This window comes from Pempheris klunzingeri, chromosome 10 (assembly GCF_042242105.1).
Source record: "Pempheris klunzingeri isolate RE-2024b chromosome 10, fPemKlu1.hap1, whole genome shotgun sequence".
Lineage (NCBI taxonomy): Eukaryota > Metazoa > Chordata > Actinopteri > Acropomatiformes > Pempheridae > Pempheris > Pempheris klunzingeri.
The window spans coordinates 9,815,859-9,842,823 of record NC_092021.1 but is presented as its reverse complement, the minus strand read 5'-3'; the positions used below and the strand labels follow the sequence as shown (position 1 = coordinate 9,842,823).

General features: G+C 40.5%; 1 protein-coding gene across 1 annotated transcript in view; it reads left to right on the top strand.

The window, feature by feature from the left end:
- Nucleotides 1–26,637, top strand: part of ramp1 (receptor activity modifying protein 1) — a 45,605-nt gene extending 18,968 nt beyond the window's left edge. Inside the window, exons 2-3 of the mRNA XM_070838025.1 lie at nt 12,118–12,256; nt 26,123–26,637. Of these exons, the coding sequence (XP_070694126.1) occupies nt 12,118–12,256; nt 26,123–26,378 (395 nt within the window). The 3' untranslated portion in view covers nt 26,379–26,637. The remainder of the gene's footprint in view (nt 1–12,117; nt 12,257–26,122) is intronic.
- Nucleotides 26,638–26,965: the final 328 nt, after the last annotated feature.

Genomic DNA, 26,965 nt, shown 5'->3' with positions numbered 1-26,965 from the left:
TAGAAACAAATAGAGTTCGATGCAGAGTCTTGTCATAGTTATAATTCCTCTCTTACCACCTCTACAGTCATCTACAACTCTTTATGCAGCTTCAGGGAGGGCTTATCTAATCACATCAACTGTGATGATAATCAACACATTACTGTGATTATTTGGGGCACGCAAGGTCCATTTGTTTCCTGCAGTTTTCTCCTGTGTGCGCATCTGTGGCATATTATCTCAGCCTGTTAAAAACATTTACAATCGCAGACAAGATAACATTTTTCAAGCAATGCATCATCGTATTTGCAGTGTTTATTTTATTCCACCAGGAAATTCAGACCAGACTCCTGTCTGGCCTCAGCACAAGTATCATGATTATGTTTCATGTTACAGACAAACAAGTCCACACTGAGACTACAGTATAACAGCCCAAATCTCAGCTGCCATATCAGTCTGTCCACAAACATTTACAGGAGTTTCATGATCAGAAATGGGTTCAAAAATAATTACGTCTAATAAACAAGGCAAGTGAGGTGAGCTGTGGGTCACACAGGTAATAAAGCAGTTTTATGGATACAAATCAAGTTATACTTCCACACTCTGTCTTCTTCAGAGTCAACCATTATAATGTTAATTGCCCAGGACTGTTTCTCACTTGTGATTTATATCTTGACATGGGAGCAGTGGGCACATTGAAAGAGGAGTTAGATCACTGGGTAGCACATTGCAAGATGCAGTTTGTCTGTCAGCACTAGAAATCTGCTGAGTGGTTTAGACATACATGATACATTTAGGATCAGGTAGATATAAAAAGTATACTTTCTCCTCCTCCTCCCTCTCCTGCACTGTTTCTTTGAATTTGTTCTCACACTTATCTGAACTATTGTTAACAGGCAGCAGCAGCAGCAGCAGCAGCAGATTCAGACGTGGAAACTCGTATAAAATGCACGTCAGCAGTTCACTTAGTCGCCAGTTCTTTTTCTTTCCTCTGTACTTCTGTCCAGTATTGTTAGCTTTCTTTTCTTCCCTTTTTTTTGCTGTCTCTCTCTTCAGCATTTTTACCACCATCTTTATGTAGTAGTTGAGGTGACTCTTCACTCTAAAAGCTGCTGCTGTGGAAGATGCTGAGCACTCCGAGAACAATCCCAGTGCTCTCATCATTGTGACCCCTGATTCCCTGGTGCTGGGCAGCACTTCGAAACTCGCCACCTTGCAGTTAACATTAGCCCTTATAATGGACTGCACTTGCTTATGTAATGCTACAGTCAATTAGCATGTAGCAGATTTTGTCTGTGCTGTTGGACGCTCACTTAAAAAGAAAAAAGAAAGAGCTATGTAACAGCTTGATACTGAACTAATTATATTTTTCTATATTTCTATATTGCTCACAGAGGTGAACCCACAGAGAGTTCTCACAGACTCTACTGTTCCTCCTCCGCTTTAAGACGCTTTGCACCTTCACTGTTCTGATTCCTTCTCATGGGTCTCATCAGCAGCAGAAACATGAAGCCAAATCAGACTAATCAGATTAATGAATTAGTAACGAGAAGGCAGCGCAGCCTCTTTAGGCTGAAGCACAACTATTATTAAACCTCTCACACTGCGCAAAACTGCAATTGTCTGGTGCCACTTTAGCCATTAAAACAGTTCCACTGCACCAAATGATGCACACACGTTTTCTAGTCTCTCTATGCCTGTTTGCATTTGTATGCCTCCTCTGATCTGGAGCCCAACCAGGTAACTCCAGGCTGTATTTAAATCCAAGAGGCGATGACACATTGCAGTGAAGCACACTCGGGGCTTTAATAATACCACCAAGAGTAGCCGGGAGGGAGAGGCGTGTTAAGCATCATGGCCATCTCTTGTTGCTGTGCCATGGACAGAGGGTCAAGTGTGTGTGTGTGTGTGTGTGTGTGTGTGGTGGGTTGCAATAAAGTTAGACATGAATTGAGAGATTAAGGGGATAAACTGCTCATTTTGAGGTTTCTTTGAGGGAAATCTCTCTGTCTTTCTGTTTAATTATGTGAATACTTTCAGGGATGCCGTTCGGTCTGAGTGAAATTCACCTCCGGGTCTCCAGCTGTCTGATTGGGACCACAGACAGCAGAGGTGGAGGAAAGCAATTTATTTGTGTGCATGTGTGTGTGTGAGAGTGAGTGACAGCGCTCGAGGTAAAACTGTAATACGTTGTAATGACGGCAGCTGATGCAGTGCCATTGGCGTTCCTCGCCGCTAACTCATTAGACAGGCACAGCTCACTAGAATGAGAAAGACGAAGAATGACTCATTTTAATCCAGCTCATCTGTACCCCGCTGTGATAAACAGTCAGTATAATCATCTCATACACAGGAGCTCACTGGGTTTATTATTTGTTTGGTTAGACTTGGTAGATAAAATGACTGATCTCACTTGTGAACACACAAGCTTTCAGGTGCTGACAAAAGGAGTTTGACAGGTTTTTTTGGTTGTAGCTTGCATTGCCTCATAATTTATATCAAAGGAGAACAATATAGCAAGTTCTCAGGAAATTGCTTTATTGATTACTGTAGTTGTTGAGTGAACATGGAGACCAATCATTTCAATCAATCAGATCATTTAACTGCTCCCCAAAAACGTCAGTTTCACTCCGTTTGGGTTGTATGAAATGCAACCAAGACGAGCCCTTCATCACCTAATTTTGAATTTTGTTTTTTTCTTCCTTTGAGGACACTGTGTTAAAATGTAATTTTGAAGTTACAGTACAACATGATGTGAAATGGCACAAAGTTCTATTAAAAGATTGATGCTGGTCTCATAGTTGAGTGTGAAGCTACAACAAAAAGCTTACTAGAAAGCTTATTTCCCAAAATGTTAATCTCTTCCATTAAAACCAATTTTTTTTCAGATCATATTCGGGCCATATTTATATATTTATATCCCTAAATAAAGTGAAAACGTGAAGCGAGGCAGTATCATTCCACCATACCAGAGCTGGTTGGTTTCTGGGTTTCTTGAGAAATAATGAAGCTGCTTTGTGGAGATGGTTGAAAATGGCCCAGACACCGACCACTTAAGAAGACTAATCATTTAGCTGCTGCTGTATATCAGCCATTCTGGAGCAAAGGAGTAACCTTATTTGCTGTCTGTGTTCTCACCACTTTGAACTTTCCTCAAGCACATGGTCCACTGTTTGTATGGCGTATTTCTCTTTTCCGAACTTGCACCAGAGGCAGACTGCAGCGCATTTTAGCAAGAAATGGAGGAGGAGAAAATATCTGCACCTTTTAAGTGCCTAGTCATTCTCAGGGGAACATGCCACAAGTGAATACCCATTTTCCATAAACATTCAAAGGTACATTACATTCTGTGGAGTTATTTTACTCCTCAGATGATGAGGATGATGGGAACTAAGAGGACGGATGGGAAGCTATGGGAGAACGAAAGAGAGAAAAGTCAGACAGTAGAGAAAATAAGTCCATTAGTTGGAGGTAGACTTTACATACAGTAAATGCAATGAAAATGGTATGTTTATTACAGAGCAACTACAAACATACACCCTTTTAGTCACAACCTCAACCACAGACATTATCATTAAGCCAGTACACCTCAGGCGATGCAGACAGAAATAAATTAATTAGATGTTATATATAATTTCCTAATTGATTTTAGGTTTTTGATTACTGATGTTGATGCAATAACAAATGCCATGACATTTCTAGATGTCAGCCATTTATATTATATTATAGTAGGGGTCTCAAACTATGACCTCAGTCTATAAGGTCTCCCATTTGTTCCTCATTTGGATTTCCCCCCTTTTTTGCAGCATTTATCTAAATTATGCCTAAAGTGCAACTTATCAACATAAATGCTTTAGCTAAAGACCAACAGTGCTCTGGTTTAATATGATGTAACAGACACCAAAATGTCATTTTCTAAACCGACTCCTATCTCATCAACACAAGGCTGTACACCTCTAAGCCTGCAGTACACTGGGTACGAGGGGGAGGAGAGGAAAGAACAAGCTGCTCAGAGAGTATAAAGATGAAATTTATTGTTGAAATTATTTCATTTTTTTTCTTCTCACTGCGAACGCTGCCAGTGGTTAACCACATGGATGTTGATGTTTTTTAATGTATAAAATGGGAACGTGTCCTTCTGGCGCATGAATAGGAAAGACTACGATGCAAAGTCAAATCATCCCAACTGCTAGAGAGACTCTCCCAAACTTTGCGATGTTGAGCGTCAAGTAGGCCAAGTGTGACAGGAAGAGCTGAGATGCGTGGGTTTTTAAAATATGCCTAAAACCTGTGTAACGTTACAGAATTTGAATCGAGCTGTCAGAGATGTGGGAAGAGAAACAGATCTCTCTTTTTCTTTTTCTTCTCTACTACTCCGTGAACTGAGATGATTCATGACTAAAAGTGTTTCAAAGCCAGAGGAAGTGGGTGTTTGATGTTATATTGGGTGATAGGGCAGCAATGGTCAAAAATAATTCAGATCAAAAGCCAAAAATGAAGATTTCCTTCTCTGTGAATCATCGATGAGAAAATGACGACAGTGACACAGATCAGGATGCCGGCCCACTTGTGAGCATCTAATTAGTCCTAGCCTTTGACAGGAAACATCTGCCTGCCCCTGTTGCCTGTCTGTCATTTTCACACTGGAAGGAGTCATAGGCTGCAATGTGTGAACAGTTTCAGGAGGCTGGATCATCTCACGAGTCAACAGTGTGCCCCCACTCTGAGACAGACTGTGGATCTGATGCCAGAACAGCTGCTACAGACCAAACACAGGGAGAGTTCATTATTCATGAGGCAGTTTAGTCAATCTTCGGAGCATTTACTGCTCAGGTTTCATTGAATTTTAATCCAGGTTTATTTTCAACTTAGTGGTCGTCATTCCCATCTGTTATGACACTGTGAGCACTGTGCTGAAAGTCATTTTTGAGATCTCTCCAATGAAGTCAGATCATCGACTGTATATAATGATGGCGAACATGATGGCACCTCAAAAGTGAAGCCGGTGGCCGGAGGCTGCAGTATTGGTCGTAAAGCCCTCCCCCCGCCATGTGAGCAGATGAGACATCAGTACACGTCAAATCAGTTTCTCCAAAAGATGTTTTCTGTCACTCTTGGTAGTTCTCATCACGCTGATGTGTGTTTAAGTTTCATTTTTCTGATCAGTTTGATTGTAATTTGATGCTATAAAAAGGGGGTGTGATGCCGTGATTTACAGCCAACGCTAACCCCTAACTGGGTCAGGCACGGTAGGCAGCACCCATATCCGGGATACTTAGGCTTCATTTTTGTTCGGGGGGGGGAACGGAGATGCGTGACACAATATGCCAGTCAGTCAAATAGGTCAACAGTTTAGCCAGTTTCTTTGTCTGGAAGTAACCTGAATAGTGGGTTCACCTGAAATGTAATGTATTTTGTTAATGTAAAACAAAACAAAAATGTGTGTACGTACAACTACGTCAGGTATGTAAGGCCAAAGCTGAATCAGAAAGTTGGTCAGGTAAAGTGTTTTGCATGTTAACAACAGCTTGTGAAAGTCTTTTGCCAGGAGACAAACCATAAAAAATAAAGCAAAACATTAATAATACAGCTGTAATATACAGAAAGTAATGAATGATGAGGGAATCTCAGAATGAGTCCCAAAGACCACTGCAGTCAACTGGCACAGGAAATAATACCATAAACGCATGTTGTCCAGGAATTTGTTAGAAAGATGAAAGCAATGAAAAATACAATGCAACCACGGGAAATAACCTAAGAGCAAAGTTTTATATCCAATCAGGTTGATGTTGACATAACAGTTGCTCATGCTTGGAAAGTCTAAAAAGAAGTGAACCTAATGAATCTAGTGAATCTAAACTGGTAGAAACACCACAAAGAAACATTTCGTTTACAAATTGGAGCTAAATTACCAGAGGTGGGTGAGGTCCAGTGTGGGACCCACAGGACACTTACAGCTTATATTTGAATTGCGGCCTGTCCTGTTAGAGGTCCTCAAACTCTTTGGGGAAAAGCTGTGTAATACTCAGTAAAGGAAATAATTACCTTAGACTGGAATTGGAGTGACAGTCAAAGTGCTGTCAAAGACAAATTTCACAGGATGGAGATGGGAAATAATTCAGGGCTGGGCAGAAGGGGAAGAACATTTCCCTCCTTTGTAACTCTTTAGTCTCAAAATGCCTCCTGTCACAGAGGACCAAACTGTCTGCTGCAGAGGCCGCGAATGAAACTTTTTTAAAACACCCCCAATCTGCTTCATCAAGGCATCATCAAGCAGGACGCTGAAATTTGCATTTTTCTCTCAGGAGCCTGGTTACCCTGCCAGCCCCTGCTGCTGTGTGTATTACTGTTGGATGCTGCAGAGGAACATGTGAGAATTTCACGAGAAAAACAACTTCTGACTTAACTGAGCAGCAAAAGACAGATAACACACACATTTTATTCATGCTTTGTCATTGCTTCTTGGTTTCTCTCATTTCCAATGCAAATACATGCTGCAACTCAAATAAGATCATAATCCCTGTCCTGATTTGGGATTTGTGGGGAGATTGGAATAAAAGATTTGTAAGTATTCCCATCTATAAATTTCATATTTTACACTGCAAAAATGACCTTAGATAAATGAAAAACAAGTCATCTTTGCTGATCAACTTTTTCAGTTTTACAATAGTCTGCCATTGAGTGGTGTGTTTTAAGTTTGAGGTTCCCACATGTGTGGGTAAAGCTCCAGAGACAGATTCAGCTGCATAGAAAGTTATCCTTTCCCAATGACAAGAGCTTCAGCTTTCATGAGAAAAACCTTCAGTATAAATGCTTAAAGGACTTGCTCAACTTGTACATGACACCGTTTGGATTAGGTTATTGAGAGTCAGAAGTTCAATTCCACAGAGTCGAAACACGCTGTGACGCGTCATCCGTTTCCCCCGCCTCATCTATATTTAGACCCTCATATCATCTGACTTGAATCCCGTCATCTGCTGCTGCATCCCTCTCTCTGTAGTCACTTTTAATATGCATGCAGTTACTGAGTCTCTCATCTACATTCCATCTTAGCCTATTTACTTCCATTTCACGATTAACAAGTTTTTTAACATCTTGTGCTGTTAATTTCAGCCCATCTCAACATGTTTCAAGTCATGCACAACATCAGACGTTGCTGCTTGGAAAATCTTCAGATATGATTACAAGTAGTAGATTGCAGTATGATGGTACAGCTGCCAAACTAGACTTTAGGAAAATTGTGTTTCTTTGGACATAAATGTGCCAAAATGTTGAATATGCAAATATGGGCTTTGAGGCACTGATGAGGGCAATGTGGTAAAGGAATTAAGTGTGTTAAATTGTCCAGAGTTGCAGCTCTAAAGCTGGTACACACACACATACTAGACACTAAATGCAAACACATGGCAGCTGAACCTTTGATCTATGTTCTATCAGTGTTTTTTTCTGTTTGCATAAACAAATGAAAAGAATCCAAATAGAGAAATTCTTTCAGTAATGAGATCCTAATATGCAGCTTCCTTTGTTTTGCTGTAGGGCTCATAGATTAGTTTCTTATTGAGTTTGGTTTCTAATGCTTCTTGGATGATGATGAAAGAGCAAAACATACTATAAATAGACAGATAGTCCAATTTCATCTGTCTCTCTCTCTCTCACACACACACACACGCACACACACACACACACACAAACACACACGCACATTAAGTACATGGAGCCCCCTGAAGCTACCGGATCCGCTGGATGGGCTTGTGCACAGACAGCAGTGCATTCTGGGAGACGCCCTGCAGAGAGGAGAGGGGAGGCATCATGTGCCAGGTCAAAGTTCATCTGCCGTGTGCTTACGAGAATGCCATCAACTTCTGGTATATTCTTTTGTTCTGGTATGTTATTTTATTTATGCAGACAGGCTGACTAACAGCATGTTTATTTTTGCAGAAGCAGCCTTGATGCATGGGTCAAGTCAGGTTAAGTCAAGTCAACTTTGTTTATCCCAGTATCACATACTGTACAGCGTCTCAGTGGGATTTACTCCAATACTGCAATATCAAAAAGGCTGTTGGAGCAAAGCGAAGCCTTGTGAGAGGTTCAGTTTAGAGCAACTGATTCTAACGTCGAACAGAACCGGATCCAAAATGGGTCCAAAATGGAACTGGCAATCAGAACCCAACCCTGATCTTACAATCGGCAAAAATTTTCACTGACAACGTATTTTACTTTGATTTAGCGGGACACAGTGGAGGCTCCAGCCCCCCCGCAACCCTGAAGGGTAAGCAGTACAGATAATGGATGGATGGATGGATGGATGGATGGATGGGACACATTGCAGGCAGTACACACACCCTGTCTGACTTGTTGATGTCAAGTTCAAAGGTGGCTTCACTGCGGTAGTTAAAAGTCAGCTTCGAATCGACATGTGGTTGCAGGAGGTGAAGAGAAAATCTTCAGTCAATCGTGACCTTTCCTCCTGTTCGGTGAACAGCATTGATTTGACAAAGGAGAGAGACGTGTTTAAGAGATGGGACAAGGTGACTCATGGTGGGTTGTGGGATATGTCTTTGTAATTGTTTATGTCAACTCACAAGAGGGAAGATGAGGTAGACAGGATTATTTTTTTTTTCTTTGTAACTCAAATGTGTTTTTCCATTGGACCACTGATACAGAAATCTTCTGGAGGAGTGATAAGATAACTGGCCAGATGAAATTAAACTGGCTGGGATTTGGCAACACTGCTCCACAGTTAGTAAGAAAATGGCAGAGCTTTCTTTATGTGTACCCTGCTGATTGTTCATGTATGTATAAAATGTCAGATTATTTAGGAATACAAATTCTCAGAAATATGTGACAATAATTTCTCAGTATTTTCTGTATTATTTACAGATTATTACAGAATATTTTTTTTTAATTGGTCTTGTGTTGCTGTTAGGGTTAGAATGAGTGTGTGGACTGTGGTCATCACTTTGTGATGCCTTACATCCTTTAGACTTCCTGACAAATCATCATTCATGCAACAGAGCCATTGTTAACATTGGTTCAAGTAGCCCAGTCACATAGAATGGAGTTATTATGCAGAGCCGACCAGAGGGCCACCAGGGATTTGGATTATTTTTACAGTTTTTAAATTCGCTCTCTTCCTAAGAAGGTGACTCTTCTGAATAACATTTTGTTTCATTGGATATATGTAATGATTTCCACTCTGCATATTTACACTTGGGACACAATGTCTACCTGAGCATCGCAGGTCTGTCACAGAACCTGCTGCTTTTTACTTTGGCACCAATGTTAACAGGCTGGAGCAGCCACACAGCACACATCAGCAGCACGGCTCCGGCATGTGTATCACGACATGCCTGTGGTTCACAACAAAAAGAGACAATAGTGAACATTTGCTACAGCTTGTTTAGAAGCGGGTAACCAAAACTACTTTGTTATGTTATGTTCTGCAAAACTTTGTAGGGAGGTCGTTGTAGTTGGTTGGGTATGAAAGGTGTCCATCACCTGAGACCGCTGTTCACATCCCGTTTCCTGTCAACATTCAACTTTCTTTTAACCATGACTGTGATCTTTCCCCGATCAATCAAAGAACAAACCATAGCAGCATCTTTTTTTTTTAAGGGTTTTAGAGGATGAGGGGGCCAATAGATCAGATAACTCTCACACTGACAGGAGGAAGTCAGTCACAGGCAGCCTATTTTGTCATTCAGGCTGGACAGCTTGTTAGACAGAGGCATGACAAAAATCTGATCCATTCTTGCTCTCTCTTTTTCTTTCTTCCTCCTTCTTTTCTTCTTCCTCTACATCTGTGGCTTTGACAAACATACATACCAGATGCACCTGTTCATCCACTCTTCTCACAGCAAGAGTCAGGTTCTGTAGGAATGTAAATAAGTTATTTGTATATATTTTTACCCTCTATTTTAAACACCTGCTCTGCAGGAAGGGAAACATATTTTTCATTTATATTTTTTTGTGTGTGGCATGTGTGTCAAAATAATTGTGTTTATGATGACAATTTTGATCGATTTTTTAAGGCAGGCTGTAATTAGACACTCATGTAGTGTATGTGTGTTTGTTTTGCACCTGTGAATGTATGTAAAGGTGAACTATGAATGCTTCATATGGCAAATATCCATCCCCCAAGATCATTCCTATAAAAGCATGTGTGATAATTTAAGAAATACATTTCTTTCCAGCCAACCAGAGAGATTGTTCAGAGATATCATTTTTATTATTTTCAAAATTAGTATTTTATTGGAGTGAGCATCCCTAATAAACTATATTATCTATTTATTATTAGCAAGGGTAGGTCTTGTAAGGTTTGGTGATTAATATATTGGTGTCTGTGGTTGTGCAACTGCAAAACATAAAGTCATCATACAGTTAAGTTCAGGGTAAAATTCACACTGGTTGTCTTCTGTCTTCTGACAATAGATTTACATGATTCTTGTCAATGATGTGATGAAGCTTCTTCATTTTCAGGTTTTGATTACCCTGTGTTCGCTAAAAACATCTGGTTATTTTATCCATATATGGCTTGAAATCCAGGAAAATGACTATATCCCATTATTTTATCCATCCAGTTCATATTGCTTAGAGTGAAATGCAAATGCACAGAAGATGTTTTAACTTTAAACATGTTTTTCACGTGATTATTCCTACATGTGATTCAACATTGTCCACATGTAAACCACATGTGAATGTCCCCACATGTGATCTTGAAAGACTTGTGGTTTTTGTGCATGTGTTATGCATGTCTGTTTTTCAGCTGTAATTCAATTCTTTTTCAACATTTCCCCATGTGATCTTAAGAGCACATGTGATTCAGCAAGTGGTTCTACACATGTGAACCATGTGTGAATGTTCTTACATGTGATCTTGAACCACATGATGGTTTTTCACATGTGTAAAACGAGTGTATTGAACAATTTAGCTAACTTTGAAATGGAACTATTGCCGTGGTGCAAATATTAGTTGTGGATTTGGATTTGTAATTATCGCTTATAAAAAAGAAAAACTTGAAATGGAAGATTTTACATGTGAAACCTGCACTTTCATATGTGACATGAAGTTTTTCACATGTACGATGAAATGTGTGCCAAAGTCACATGTGATTTTGACATTTCCACCTGATTGTTCTTATTTGATAAAATGTTTACACGTGTGAAAATGAAGTATGAGTCACAAAGTCACATTTTACATGTGAAATCATCCTCACATGTGAGTAGATACAACAATATGACAAAGTGTATGTGCTGAATATGAAACTATCGCCAAGAGATGATTAACTTAGTGCAGGTGGAAAACAGCTTGCCGTGCTCTGTCCAGCGGTTAAAAACATCAGTGAGCTCTGAAGGTGTTGGTGGCTGGAAGATTAGCCTCATAGTTTGCACACGAGCATGAAAGTGTTCTGTGTTTTTATCTAACTCTTAGCGAGAAAGCAGAGAATATTTTTAGTCATCATAATTTTTTATCAGATTCCATCCTTTTCATCAGACATTAATCACTGAACATTATGCCTAGTTTATCACTGTGACTTTACATCCAAGAACCATCAAAGTCTCATTTGATCTCATCCTTTCTTAGCTGCAGTTAGATCTTGTGACTTTGTGTCTTTACCAGCACACACAGTCATTAGTCATTTATTAGTCAAAACCGCCTGTTTCAACATCTAAAGCACAGCGTATTTACAAATACCCAAAACATCCAGCCAGAATTCACTTAATGTTCCTATTCCTATATATCATCTCTACTGTGTGCGTGTTTGTTCTGTTTTGGCGTCTTGTAAGGCAATGATATACCTTAGCAGATGTTATTTCAGTGTTACGTCCCACAGACGGGGAAACATCTTAGTTTGCAGGAACCCAAAAAGAGACCACATTTAAGATCACTGCTATTTTCAATCCTAAGTGCTTTCCTGTGATTCCACCCTGCCATAGCCCTTAGCCAGGCCATAGAGAGGAGCATGCATTTCGCTGTGTGTACACACACACATACACTTTCACAGAATGACAAGGGAAACAAAACATTTGTGCAAAAACTCAGTTACTCACATCCCACTGGTTTGTATTTTCTATGTCTGAAATATTTTAGTACCTGCTTTCTCGCCACTCATCCACGTGTCCCTTTCCCTTCACTCAGCAGTGTCTCAGTGGGCGTCAGCACTGGGGTGTGGACCCCACTACGAATACCTCATTGAGGAGTTCTGCCTGGCTAAATTCAGACTGGACATGCAGGAGCTGGACCAGAAACACTGGTGTAGCTGGGAGGACACAGTCGAGTGAGTAGAATGAGATCACGATGTATATTGCACCATGATCCCCACACACGACAAATATCATCTTCATTCATTAACTGTGATCCAGTGTAAGTCAACGAAATCAAGACATCCACACTAAGAAGCGCTGTCATAAAAAAGCTCTAGATTTGTTTACTTCTGGCTGGAGGTCTATACAATCACCCAACATTTTGGTCACCTTCCAACAGCTGATTAGGGGCTGGGCGAGAGACAACAGAGAAAGAGAGGGAGTGGAAAGAATGAAGGGGGATGAGAGGGATATGCAGAGACAGTTAGTGTGGAGAACAAAAGTTGTACGCTTTTGGCATCAACACAGATCTTTTGTGCGTGTACAAATATTATCTTTGCACTCACTGTAAAAGCCATCTGGTGCAACAGGTTTTCAAAAATGCTCTTACAATTTGAGTGCCAGTTATTGGTATCATTTACTGCTGTTAAATATTAGTAGAAATACAACCCCCCACTTTACTGTCAATTCAAAATTGTGCATCAAGCCGTTCTGTATGTATACAATAAAACCCCACCCCCCACCATCAGCAAACTTGGAATTTAAACCCAATTAAGCAACTCACCAATAGATCTGACCTTTGACTGGGCTGTTCTAGTCTCATGAGCTGTTTTCATACAGCTTTGGGCCTGAGCCAATCGTGTGATAGTAGGTTTTAAAAAACCAAACTGCAGTGTTAATTTACATATTAGCAGGTCCACATAATGTCTCCAATAGTAAGTAGTTTAAATACAAATGGTCTATTATTACTCTTAAGTGGGTAAAGTCATACCTGGCAGCAAAGGGTGCAGCCTTTGCGTTCACAGCCATCACCACGACCCTGACCACATGACCACACACACAATGCCACGATGTACCACAATGCTCTATTTTTGTGCGTACATCTTCCATCCATTTGGAAGTCCAGATGCGACACAGTCATACTCAAGTACTCAACAAGCAGCCGCTAAACTGTAAGAAACAGTGGAGAAAGGAGTGAAGTAGCTGCTGAACTACTCATGCCACACTCTCTGTGTGCTGAGAACAACTGACAATGAATTTTCCAAGTAGACATAAGCCCTGCCCAGATATTTTCATGAATGAACAAGGATTACAAATACATATTGATGATGTTAAAGGGAGAATCCATAATCCAAAAATTAAAACTCAAGTATGAATGTGCTGTGTGACGTACAGCGAGCATGATTCATCCTGTCGGGGTTTGTTTTTCTATAATGACTGCTGCTTCTGTACATCATCCCGCTTCTTACATGGCTTTGTACTAAAGAAATCAACAATCTGACACAAAATACTGACTTCAAATGATTTTATTAATTTTAAAGCCATTATATTGCTTCCGCTATAAGAACTGCATCCACAGAAATCACGTGTTAAACAGTAACAGTCTGCTATACAGAAATAACAGACGTAATAAATGCTGTAATTGATCAATCTGAATCGAATATTCAACAAAGCCATTTGATAACATGCTATAATGTGTTTCAATGAAGTGACATCATTACACTTTTTGATGCATCACAACAATATCACTGTGAAGAAGTCTGTCAGGGCAAGAAATGTCACACACAACAGCTTAACTGCATTATCGCTTTATTTGGTGTGAAACTGAAATGGAGCAGTCAGAGATTCAGTGATTATCTCTCATTTCAGGAAAACTACGCACATAACTATAGCAGAGACAACATCGATAAATATCTAAAATATACCACATACGGAGGAGGCTGGGGCAGTGGGGGGAAGCTAGTATCATCAAGTGTCAGGTTTTGGACGTTACTAAACACCACCGATTGACCGATGATCCACCGATTTCAAAGCATGAATGGAACAGCTGATGTCAATCAGCTAATACAAACATGACTGCAGTGCTCTGACTGACATAACATTCCCAGATGTCAGAAAGTATCTTGGTGAGCTGAATGATGGCCAAAACGTGTCATTTAAGAAGCATATGAGGAAGATGAGCCATACAGTGACGTAGAGCTTCAGGCACATTAGAAACTCATTCACAACTGGAACATCCAAGAGTCTCATTTCTTTCACCCTACATCATGTTGGTCTCAGACATGCAAGATTAGTGTTGAGCTCAAATAGGCTCTGCACGATTAATAGAACATCAGGACACTGTTATCATTCTTATATACTTTGTAAAAATATGTTCAGCTTTGACAGCTTCATTTTTAATCAGATATCCGCCGGGTGTTGAAAATAACCCACAGAATTGCTCCTCCCTTGTTCAAAAGCAATGAGCAGAGCCATCTTTACTTTCCACTGAAGGCCAGCGAAGAATAAAATACTCTAAGAGCAAGTTTTCATTTCCCATTGATGTAAATTACATTTTAAGTATCCATGCCACGTGCCATCTCATGTCAGCATTTATGTGAAATCACAAATTTAAAACTTGAATATGAAATTCACTGCACATTATATTCTGTATCCACTGTACTGTGCAGTGTTTGTGTCTATCTGGTCTGGGACTGCAGAGCACAAGTGCTGCTAGCTAAACCGGTTTAAAGCATCTCCTCCTGTCGCTTCAGATGAAGGTTTTTTTAATGCATCGTCCATGACAAATTTAATTTGAAAGATATTGCAGCTTGAGCTGTGGAGCATAGTCACACTTGGCTCCCTACTTTCCCCACAGAGTTTGCTCTAAAGTTGTTGGACAGTAAATGTATCTGTAAACAAACTGATTTTCTAACTAGTTTTTGTCTCAAACCTCCTCGCAGCAAACAGAAAACACAGGAACAGAAATAAACAAGAGAGACTTGTGAATGAAGGACTGAAAAGGTCAAGTATCAGGATAGTTGTTGCTCCTCCGAGGAAAATCTGTATCCTGGCCAAGTTGCCACTGGGGGACTTCGAATTCAGTTCAAATGACATTTGGTGTCTGTGTACGTGTCTGTGTGTGAGTGAGTGTCCTTGCCTCAGATCCCAGAATACACCTCTTTCCATTATACTTCACAAGCTGTCACACAGAACAAGGCTCAAGTGCTAAGCTGAATTTGTATGGCTGCCTTTGTTCTGCATTAAAACATATTTGAATTAAGCACAGCACATCATCTGATAAAGACATTCACATTTTGTTCTGCTCCTTCGTTACCTTGTCCTGCACCATATTTTAATTCTTTTTATTTGCTTTATGGTTGAGTTTGTTGTAAAATGCAGTAGACTCGCACATGCTAAAGTTTACATGTCCCCTTTCAATTCAATGACATATGCAACACCTTAAGTAGAATACTTATCACATGTCAATATGTTGTGGGGTCCACATCAAATCCCAGCATGCAAAGAGAAAATGGCTGGGATATGATGTTAACAGGTCACCACACCATGACCCACCACTCCCACTCAGGAGCAATGGCACAGTACAGATATCTTTAGACTGTGGGAGGAAACACGAGCTAATCAAGTGTATTTGAGATGACAGCAAACAGCAAATGTCCTAATGGCAGCTATTATTAACAGCTATTTTTAAATCAGACAGACTCTGAATACCAAAAGCTGTTGATAATTCAGTCGACAGGCCTTGTTCACAGCAGACATTCTGACTTGTCATACAGCGAAAAGCACAGGTGTTACTACTGTAATAATAGTTATGATTGAAATCTGACATTACAGCAGACAAAAGTTGAACGAATGTTGGAGATTTTCATCATTTGTAATGTACTTGTTCTTGCTTCCAGCCAGCCGTTGGCTTTCATTCATTTCCAGGCAGTGTGATCCATTAGCAGACTCTTGAAACTTACTTTAGTTGTTTTCTCTGTTACAGTAAATTTCAGCATTTTGTCTATAATCTATGTGACATTATAGTTGTGTGTTAATGCATTTAAGTGTAGATTGATTGGAAAAGGCTTAACTGCATTTGCAACTGCAGACTTGATGTTTGCTGTGATGTACGCGAAAGTCTGCCAACAGTCTATTTTAGAAATCAAGTGTAATATGGCCAGCTCTAAATGGAGCTCTAAATGGAATGAAACCTGCAAAATCATTGAAATGGTCATGAAAACGATCAAAGCATGTAGTTATTTAACTCCAGCTGCGGGGTTACTACTTTGCTTCATGCCATAATAGATTGTTGTTTACATGCAATGTGCCATTTGCAAGCGTGACTCGAAATCCCAAGCTCAAATATCACCGTACACCTACTGCATACTAATTCCCGTTCAAGTGTTTATGCATGCAGATCAATGAATCAATATAGCAAGTGCTGTCAGGCTTGTCTAATTACTTCCAGCAAGGGATTATTAGCTGGAAAAAAAAGGAAAGCGGACAACTTGATTTCCTTACAGACAGCACAGAAGACAGTGACATTTATCTATAGATGCAGAACTGTAGCAGGAAAAGGGAGAAACTCAGCTATTGGAAACACTAATACATTATTAGGATACTCACAACTGTCTCTAGGTACAGAAAGTGGCACGGGAACACTCAGTCTGTTGACGCAATGATCTGTGATTGGGACTAATCAAATTATTCGGATACTGGCTCTGCTGTAAAAAACAAACAAACATGGAGTTTGCTAATAAACTGGGTGTTTGCATTTGATTTTGAGTTTAGTTGTGTGATTAGTCGGACAAAATTGTTGTTGCTATTAATCATTTTAGTCTGCCAGCACCCAAGTATGTACCAAACACTTAGCAGACAAGTCTGCTAATGCAGATGGAAGGCAGATGGAACGACAGAGACGTCCAGCTGAAGACAGGAATGATAACATCTCACCATCTTGGGTCTATTTGAACATTTTCCAGCATGTTACATTAACGATAAAAGCAGTCAGGGTCTGTGTTATAAACAGTTATCTGACACTTGTCTCCAGATCACCATAACACGTATGATTAATGCATATCATTATGATTATAAATATGCTGCTAATAAAGAATCTACAGCACTAATCAGGGTTCATTATGGGTTTTTCCTAAATGCTAACTATTCTTTTTCGAACCTGTCACAGTTCTGCCTCCAATCGTACCTATATGATATTACTTTGATTAATGATGGCACGCTCCAGCTGATGCGGCACGATCGGTCACCTCAGCAGCAGCAGAGGCAAAGCACGCTGAGTTGTGGTGAGGAAGCAGCTATCAAAACGTTTCCTCATTTAACTGAAGTTTGGTCCTCTACAGGCAGCCGTAGCACACAGTGCCAACTAGGCAACAGTTCTCCACAGTCATCACCATAACTCTTTATTTCTCTATTTGTTTCACTCTCCAGCTTTCTTCCGTCATACCTTTTTCTCATTCAGCCATTAAATCTCTCACTGAAGATTTCATAGCTTTTGGAGCCCTGGAGCCACTATGTGAGGTCACACCGCCACAGACTCCTCAATAATACACTTACTGCCAAGGTCACTGCTGACATCGGGGGGGGGAGGGGGTGGAGTCTTTGTGTTTGTACAGCTGATGGTTTGGCTCCTTGGTGGCCAAAGAAAGTGTTAAAGAAATCATTTAGTGGAAAATGGACTGATATAAACTGAAGTTTGGCTACAAGACAAAAACGATAAGATCAAAGAATTATAAAGCTGCTGGAGAGAAAGATAGAGAATGATTAAGGATTTCACATTCAGCTGTCATGTCCAATTACTCTGTGCCGACAGCATGTCTGAATAAATAAAGACAGAATTTTATTCAGTTCATCCTCTATTATTAAGTGGTGTATTCTGCAGCCCTCTGGCAAACAAATGGGGCAAGAATCTGCGTTTTAATCCAATGACCACAGCGATTCTAAAATACAACTTAATCATATTGTTTAGCTATGTAATAACATTAACAGTGATGAATGTTGGCACACAACTGAAATTATTACTATTAATCAGTCCTTTGTGCAGTCCAGAATTATGGCAAAGTATTGAATTTATTCTTCAAAAGGGCCTTTGGAGAGAAAGTGCCCTTCATGTGTGTGTGTGTGTGTGTGTGTGTGTGTGTGTGTATGTGATTGACAGCCGAGCAGGAACAATAGCTGATAAATGTGGCTTCCAAACACCAGTAAGGACACCGTTAGTTTGTCGTCCAGCTTGTTCACCGAACCAACGTGTAACACAAGATGTAGAGAAGAGAAAGACCTTAAAGCTAATGTGGGTGGCAGCTCAAAGTCTCTTTCTGTGCTGTGTTGCTGGCTGCTGTAAAGAATTTCCCTGTCTTCATATTCACTGATAATGACACCCCCCGCCTGTAGCATTAACCTGCACAGGCACTTCTTAGCTTGTGAACACGAGCCTTTAAACATGTCACAATGCTTTAAAACACATTTCTTTTGAAGAAAAGAAAAATCGTACTGTTATTTGTTCTGTTACGTTTATTGCAAATACAATAATTTGGCAATAATCCCTAAACAGACGTATGAGAGAAATACAGATGGAAAAGTGGAGCTCCACAACAACACCAATATGCATTTGAAAAGTTCAGCTGCCCTCCATCTCTCTCTCAAAACTTTAACATCAACAACTCAGTTAATCCGCTGCGTATGAATATGCATGGGGTCTATTAACTATGCTTTTGCTTTAGTCAATCCATCAGCCAACTTCAGTGGCACACATACCCCTGTAGGCCGGATCTGCTCACATATCCGCGATGTCTGTCGGGTTAGTCGGCTAATTGCGGCACACTCTTATGTTGTGGCAGTGCATGCTTCATAAACACTGCAAAAAAACAACTTAAGCTTTCTTTCATTTCAGTTCTTATTTGCTGTGCAAATAAAACACTTAGATATAAAGTTATCATGGTTATTAATCCCTGTAGTTTAGATACACACAGACACATACTGTGCGACTGATTGGAGAACGAGCTACATGATGATTTTGGTGACTTAAGATAAACACTTTATGTCATGTGACGGGGAATTCTTCAAAATCAGCTTGTTCTCAGCGTCTGTGGGGTGGCATTAATGCAGGGTGTGAGCACAGTAGGATAGTTTGCCCAATAAATCCAAAGGCCAATATTATGTTTTGATTAATCCTCATTAAAGTCTAATTGTCTCCCTTTGGCCTTTGTCTCTGTTGCATACTGTTAAAATAACTCTGTTTCTTGCTTTTACAAGAGTTTTCCTTCCATGTGATTGTTGGGCGTTTGTTTTTTTTTGGTCAGTCAGTCATGCATGTGAGTGACCTCAAATCGGGTTACATGAGAATCCAGGCCAGAAAAATCCAGTGAGCTCAGTAGCGTGGAAAGCTAATTGAAGTTCCCTCTCTGCGATTAAACGGCTGATTAGTCGGCGATGAGGAATTGATTGGCGTATGTTTTTACAGCTCTAATGACTGGATAATATCCAGCATTGCCTGGATTGCCACGCGGCTGCAGCTGTTATGCAATGCATCTTTAACAGCATTAGGACAATGATTTGAATGTTTGCCTCGGTTAGGATGGTTTTTCATTTGCATTAGCCTGATATGTCAAAGCATTCATGCAGACTAGATCAGGGAGGACCCTTTGGTAATCAGGTATAGCAGATCATCAAACTGGCATCTCCTTCCACATCAACACTCACTTATCTTCTGTTAGGAAGGATTTGCTCTTGTTTGTGAAAGGAAACACCCATAACATCTCCTTTTCTCTTCCTTTGTCCCTGTAAAAACAAGCGCACGTTCTTTATAATCCTCCTCCTCCTTTTTTTATTTGTTTTCAATCATTGGAATTTGCTCACAGCGCTTTGGATTTGATTTAAACTGAGCATATATGCTGGAGACCGCCGAGGAACACATGACAAGAGGCGTCTCCCTGCTCAAACTGAGCCATCTCCTCGTTCTAAGCCTTTGCATCAATACTGCAAACATTCACATCGACGACTCTCTGCTCCCGCCGGGTTTCAGTGGAGCAGGAAAGGAATTCGAGTTTCCCCAGGACTGTTCTCCTCCCCTCATTGTTCCCCATTCCCTCTCATTTTCTCTCTCCATGTGTCCCTTTGCCTTTGTGCTGATACCCCAGTCTTTCTCACACACAGACACATAACAGCACACAGATAGAATACATATAGAATAACCTCTTGAATGACTAAATTGTCACCTGTATTCTTAAGATAATATTTCTAGTATAAAGGCGTTGACAGGTACAGGTGAAGTTCTTGTTATCATTCCTTTGTACAGAGAAACTGAGATACATTCATTACAGGAGAGGAAGTTAGAAAACCTATCAGAGGTCTGAAACTCCTCAGGGAAGCTTTATAATTCCTGTTATTGTGTCTGTGTGTCAGCAGCACCAGTAGGTCAGTGTTTTTGAACCCTTGGCTTAATGACGCATCACAACCATGCTGCAGGTTCTGAGTGAGTTTACGTGTCCAGCAGGGACATTTCAGTACAGACAGAACAAACATTTACAAACACACATGTGTAAACTGTGCAAATAAAGCCACAGAAGCAAATACATACTCTAGTATATACATACAGGGAGCACAAGCTCATCCACTCACAACGGGACATTGATTTAGAGAGTGTGATAAGAAATGTGAGAATAAATGAGAATGAAGAATAAATGTGTGTGTGTGTGTGTGTGTGTGTGCCAGAAACAACAAAACGCTGCTTCACCATTTGAAAAAAAAAAGCATCTTTCCAACTTTGCACAATAGTTTTTTTTCTAACTTTTGCTCTCATATAGAAAAGAGAAAGAGTTGTGGTGCGCGCACACACACACACACACACACACACATTTGCACACAAACTCAGATGTTCAATCTCCCCCAGAGGAAAGGGGACGCGAGAAGTTAGCAGAATAACAAAGTTGAAGGAAAAAAGAACATTTTGTCTGATGTGCTCAGTAGTGACAGTAGGGCCTGTTTTTTTTTTTTCTTTCTTTCTTTAGATTCCTTTGGTTTCACAGGGAGGAATCTCTCTCTTTGTGCTCTGACGTGAGCTCTCCACACAGTTGTGACAGAAACTTTCTCAGCAGCAAATGCGAGTGATGAAGAGGGGCCTCCCTGAGTGACGGCCCAAAATACTTAAATGAGATTCAGCTTAAGGTGACGGCGTGTGGCTCGACGTTACAGGACAGAGTGAATGAACGGTGACATTTAGAGGTGGAACGCGATCAGCATTGATATGGATCTTTGTGTAAAACGACGATAGTCTTTAATCTTCAAAAGATTTATCTCTGTAGGTTTTATTCTGTTCTTAGCCTCTGCTGCAAGTCTTTGAAGCTCCATGACCCATTTTTCTCCAAGGGATCTCTGTCTCATCTTATCAGATCTCCTCCTCAGTTCTAATGAACAAAAGCATAATGACACCATCACTGTTGATCAGAACTATTTGCAGTGTGTTGCATTTTATCTGCACTATATTTTGGTAGTTCAAGTAGATATTGTACATCCTATCATTCAGACTGGTGTCCAAGCACTCAGTTATGTTTTAAAGTTTTAAACACCATTAAACTTCAAATCTGTTCTTCAGACAAGCTGTTAAACAAAGAGACGAGATAAATTACCAATAGGACTAGAATAAAAAAGAAAACAACTTCTGGACAGATTATTATGAAAACTGACGTACACAGAGCTTTTTTTACCGCACCAGACTGTGATGAAACAAAATGTTAGAATAGAATTAGAATAATCAGTTTTAGGCGTCTTCAACATCAAACGCGTTATTTCAAAATGTGTTGTGTGTAGCAGGGAGTCAGACTGGGAATCTGTCCTCATCTCCACAGAACACCTTTAACCCTGACACTTCTTTTGGTTTTATTACTATGAAATGATTTCTGGCATAAAATGAAAATGCCCTGTTGAGCCATTTCAGTTATCCTTGGTATCTTTGGGGTTGTTACCAAGAACTGGTAACAGATCCTCTTGTGGTTCAGTATTTCTTGGGGTGGGAACCTAAATGAGGCTACATGCATGTTACTGATGCATCCAGTCACTTTTACATCGAATACCTGGCAGTTCAAACCAAAAACAAACCTGCAGCGCGTTGCAATTACATCCAATCCAGGAAGTCTAGTTTGTGTTGGAGGTCCATCGGTTCTGAACGCTTATTAGACAAATGCTGTCCATGTTCTGAGGTAATCTACCATGAATGTGACCCTGCAGGTATTTGCAGCAAAAGTTGAGCCTGGCCTTAATGAGAGGGCTCCGCAGGGTTAAACTAGTCTGAGCAGATGACCCCAGAGATGTTTGCCACCCTGATGGTAATTTCAAAGAGAGGTTTAACACCGCTAAATATAAACCGCTCCTAAATATAATATGACTCAGAGGTTGCGAGGAGGGCAGTCGCAAACAAAACATGAGCGCTAGACTCAATGTGGTTTTCCCGAACGTCACCTTACCTTTTTTAAACTTTCAGAAAAATATGACGCATTCAAAGCCAGCAGAGGATTGAAGGTGGCAGCATGATATTAGTCCATTCATAACAAAAATAAAGTTTCTGTGGCAAATATCACTCCTCCACTCTGCTGAGGAGAGGTTTTGTCCGTCGTGTGTTTCAGTGTGTGTGAATTTGACTATTTTTAAAAAAGCAAGTGTTTCAATCTGGATCTGCTCCAAACACTAATATCTTGTTCCTTCGCCACAACTTCCTCGGCAGAGATCACAGTATTTATTGTTCCACTCAGTGATTTGTCTCTGACGCATTAATTCTTTATTTGCATCAAATACTGTGCGACATCAATAAGCAACCATATCCGTCTACCTTCATACCTGTCCACCTTACGCACTTTTGCTCTGTGAGTGTCCGTCCGGGGAGTAAAGGAACAGTCCTGACACATTTCTCAAGTCAGTGTAGCAGCTTTGCTCTGTGTTGGTTTTATTTATTCATCATCCAGGTTTTATTTATTCACACTGCTCTTCGGTCAACAGGCTCACCCTGTATCTGCCATGTTCGTCTGCCTCTCTTCATCTCTGTGTCATCTGCGTCATGCTCTGTTCATTATGAGGTGATTATGAGTTAGTTTGCTACACACACACACACACACACACACACACACACTGCAATTTCAGCAAAATTACTTATGACAGTATTTACAAGATTACTGCTTAAATCAAAGCAGTTAAGAATTCAAACATTCAGCTAGGTACAACTAAGAGTGTCTGGTACTCAGAGTGAACCGCGTACTTTGGCCTCTGTTTAGATGTGATCAAAAGGCTTCAGTCTCCAAAATGTTGCCGAAAGTTGTCCACCACCAAGGGCCACCTTTTTTCGCTGCTCTCTGCATCGAATGTAAAGTATATTCAAATGCATTTAAAAAAAAATTTCTTTCCATCCAACCTTCAAACTGGACCATTTCAAGTCATTCCTGCAACTGTGCACATCTGGAATGTCAGTGCACCTACATCAGCCAGCAGTCACCCCATTACTCTGCACTTGTTGCTGTTTATTGATTCCTGTAACAGAACGCGGCTAATACAACACACTGTATTATAGAGTCTCCATCACTGAGCTGATTTGCATTGCACCACTTTTTGTTAAGTTGCAGCTCTTTGGTACACGACTAAAGCAGACTGACCGTGGTAATGCTATTGGTCATGGCACTTAATGTTAGGGTGGAGATCAACTCTGAAAGCCAGCCACTACCTCACTACCTCATTTTAGTTTCCCTTCTTTCCCATCTTACCCCCGCTTGCCAATTCTGTCACTCCTTCTTGTTAATTGGAGAAAAAAAATCATAGATATTTGAAAATTATGGGCAATACATGTATAAAACATGCATATTCCTTCTGCCTGAAAAATACATGCACACAGACCTGCCCTGTGGCCTCGCTGAGAGGCGGTGTTGGGTAATAGTGGGTGACTAAGCTCCATACTGAATGTCTTGGTCACAGCACAAAGGCCAAGTTAAGAAAGAACTGAAGCTGCTGAGTGTGATATCTCTTAAAAAATAAAAATAATATTAGTCTAACCAGTGCGGTGTACACTTGCCATGACTTTGGCTCACACACACACACACAAACACTGATTCACTCTGTATTCAGTTTAATAAGGTTAGATGATTAAAAGGAAATAGTTACAGAGAGAAATAACATGGTGGACGACATTCAGCAGCCCAGCGTGCACACACACCTACTCTCTCTGCCTCTGAGAAGCTGCACACTGTCAAATTGAATTTGACCAAAGCCGCATGAGGTGAACTGGTAACTGAGTCCATCTCTTTGTGCTTGTGATTCCAGTCGGTGAATCACAAGCACACCCAGAAACCTCACTTCTCATTAGACCAGCAGTGGGAGCAGAATTGTTTTGTTTTTTCCTCTTCTCTAACTGATTTGTAAAGCATCGAGGATAAGCCGGAGGAAGGAAGCACATACCTCGACAGGGTGAACTTGCCATCCGAAGCTCTACAGTGCTGGTCCCATGCCATGCAGCCCTGAGCTGTTTACATCTAAAACACTTCCACAAACAGAGACCTCATGTTGGGGTGCATCATCAAAAGCTGTTAGAATAATATTAAACAAGCTGCTGATCAGAGAGGATTAACAGAGCAGTTTTATCAAAACTGCACTAATTGATACTTCTATATTAATACTGGTCAAGGTGAGGGTCACATACAGAGATAATCATATAGATACAGAATTATCACCCGACTCTGTAGTTCCCCTCATGTTTACAGAGCATATTAGCATATTTTTGGTTTTCCGATCTGCAACTGTACTGTTTTGATCCACTCTCGCTGCTCTCATCGACCTCGTTTCCGGCAGCATCAGAGTTAGTTACTAACAGGTGAACGTAGGGGGGAATTTAGCTGCCGAAGACATTTCCCTCAGGAGTTGGTGGAGACCAAAACAGAGCTAAAAGGAGAGTGAATATTGGACTAGAAAAATAGTCAGGTGGCCAGAGAAATGACTCCAAATTAATGCAAATGTTGTTGCTCTGTGTCTGCTAGATGTGCAGGTGGGCAACTGTTTTCTTTCCACATTAGCCAAAATGGTTTTATACAGTGATAATATTCACAGTAATGTTTTTCATATTCGACGTGCAGCCCCCAGTGGCCAAAAATATATCAATGCAACTTTGAAAGATCAAGAAGAGAATGAGAATTAAAATGTGTAACACAAGATATGTGTAGGTATGTATAGTTTAACAAGTTATTGTTTTCATTCTTTACTTGGTGGGACAGATTATACAACCTCCCTTATTATCAACTACAGCACAGTGAGAGTTGAGTGAGTCACATATTATAAAGAGCTATAAGCACCAGAAAACAGCTGGGGTTCAGCCATGCCGTGCCGTTAATGAACCAATGAAGTCATCATCTGTCCCTGTGCATGTGTGTGTATGGCTGTGGTCCCTATAAGTGTTAATTGCTGCCTGGCCCTTATATACTTCACGTGTTATGCTGTGTCTGACCTTCATTTGTGCAGTCTTCTGTGTGCTCTCTTATAATCATGGGTCATTACATCAATTATGGCCCTGTGAACTCCTGTGATTGACTCACTATGGATGAGCAATAAACACACACATCCACTGGGTCTAAACCATAGACTATTAGTCTTTTTCTCTCTGAGAGTCTCTACTGGTGAAGGACAAGTGTTTTGCCTGAGCCACCTGGACACTTTAAACCAGATGTTTTTCTTACTTAAGACATACTTTATCATACTTTATACATGGTAGTTTTTTCTAAATGCCTAATACCTAAATCCAGTTCTCAGTTCATTTGCCTGTCCTGTCTTACATGTATCCCGAGGGGTTATAATTCTGTTAATATACAGCATTTCTCCTATAGAAACATTTAAAAACCATTCAAATGTTGTCAAATCTCCACATTGTCTATTTTGCTTTTCAAGAAAACAGGCTTATACAGTATATTGATCATGGTGTATTTAGAAGATCATCCAGTTGGGTTTGAATGAGTTTTATAAAATCGAGAACCAAACAAAAGACCACGTGGCTCCAAATAAGTGTGTAACTGTTTATCCTTCTCTTTCCTGTCACCAACATGCAGGCTCTACGGCGAGCTGACAAACTGCACGTTCCTGGTGGCGCAGAAGATGGAGTGCTTCTGGCCCAACAGGCTGGTGGATGAGTTCTTCATCCGAGTCCACAAGCACTACTTCTACGACTGCTCGTTGTCTGGGCGCCTCCTCAGGGACCCACCCAACCGCATCCTGGGTCCCTTCATCGTGGTGCCCATCCTGGTCACCCTGCTCATGACGGCCCTGGTGGTGTGGAGGAGCAAACGCAGCGAAGGGATCGTGTAGTTCACGGAAGGAATACGGGCAGGAGGGGGCCAGGGTCACCAAACTCAAGAGCTGAACGAGATAAACTTAAAACCAGATCCTACTTCAGTGATGCTTGAATTCACAGACACCATTAAGAAGCCGGCGCAGCTTCCATCTATTGTTACAGCAACAGTCTGACATGGATTGAAATAATTTCTTGAGTTTTCAGAGCAAAGAGAGCCTGAACTGCTCACCTGAATCTGATGGGGATCAGCATAGTGACTGGTGGAAAGATACTGTAAATATAAAAAAAAATTAATAAAAAAATATAAAAGCACTTCATTGGGAGAAACTGCTTCAAAGAATTTTGGATGTGGTGACAATGCAACCACTCTTACAAAAAATAATTTAAAGTTTTCAGAGACCATGAAAATAACCTACTAGAGAAAACAACACCACAAACAGGACAAGTAATTTAACCTCTGGTGTATCAGATGTCACATACTACACTACTCACAAAAAGTTAGGGATATTCGACTTTCAGGTGAAATATATGGAAAATGTAAAAAGTGAATGCTACAGTGATATTATATCATGAAAGTAGGGCATTTAAGTAGAAGCATGCA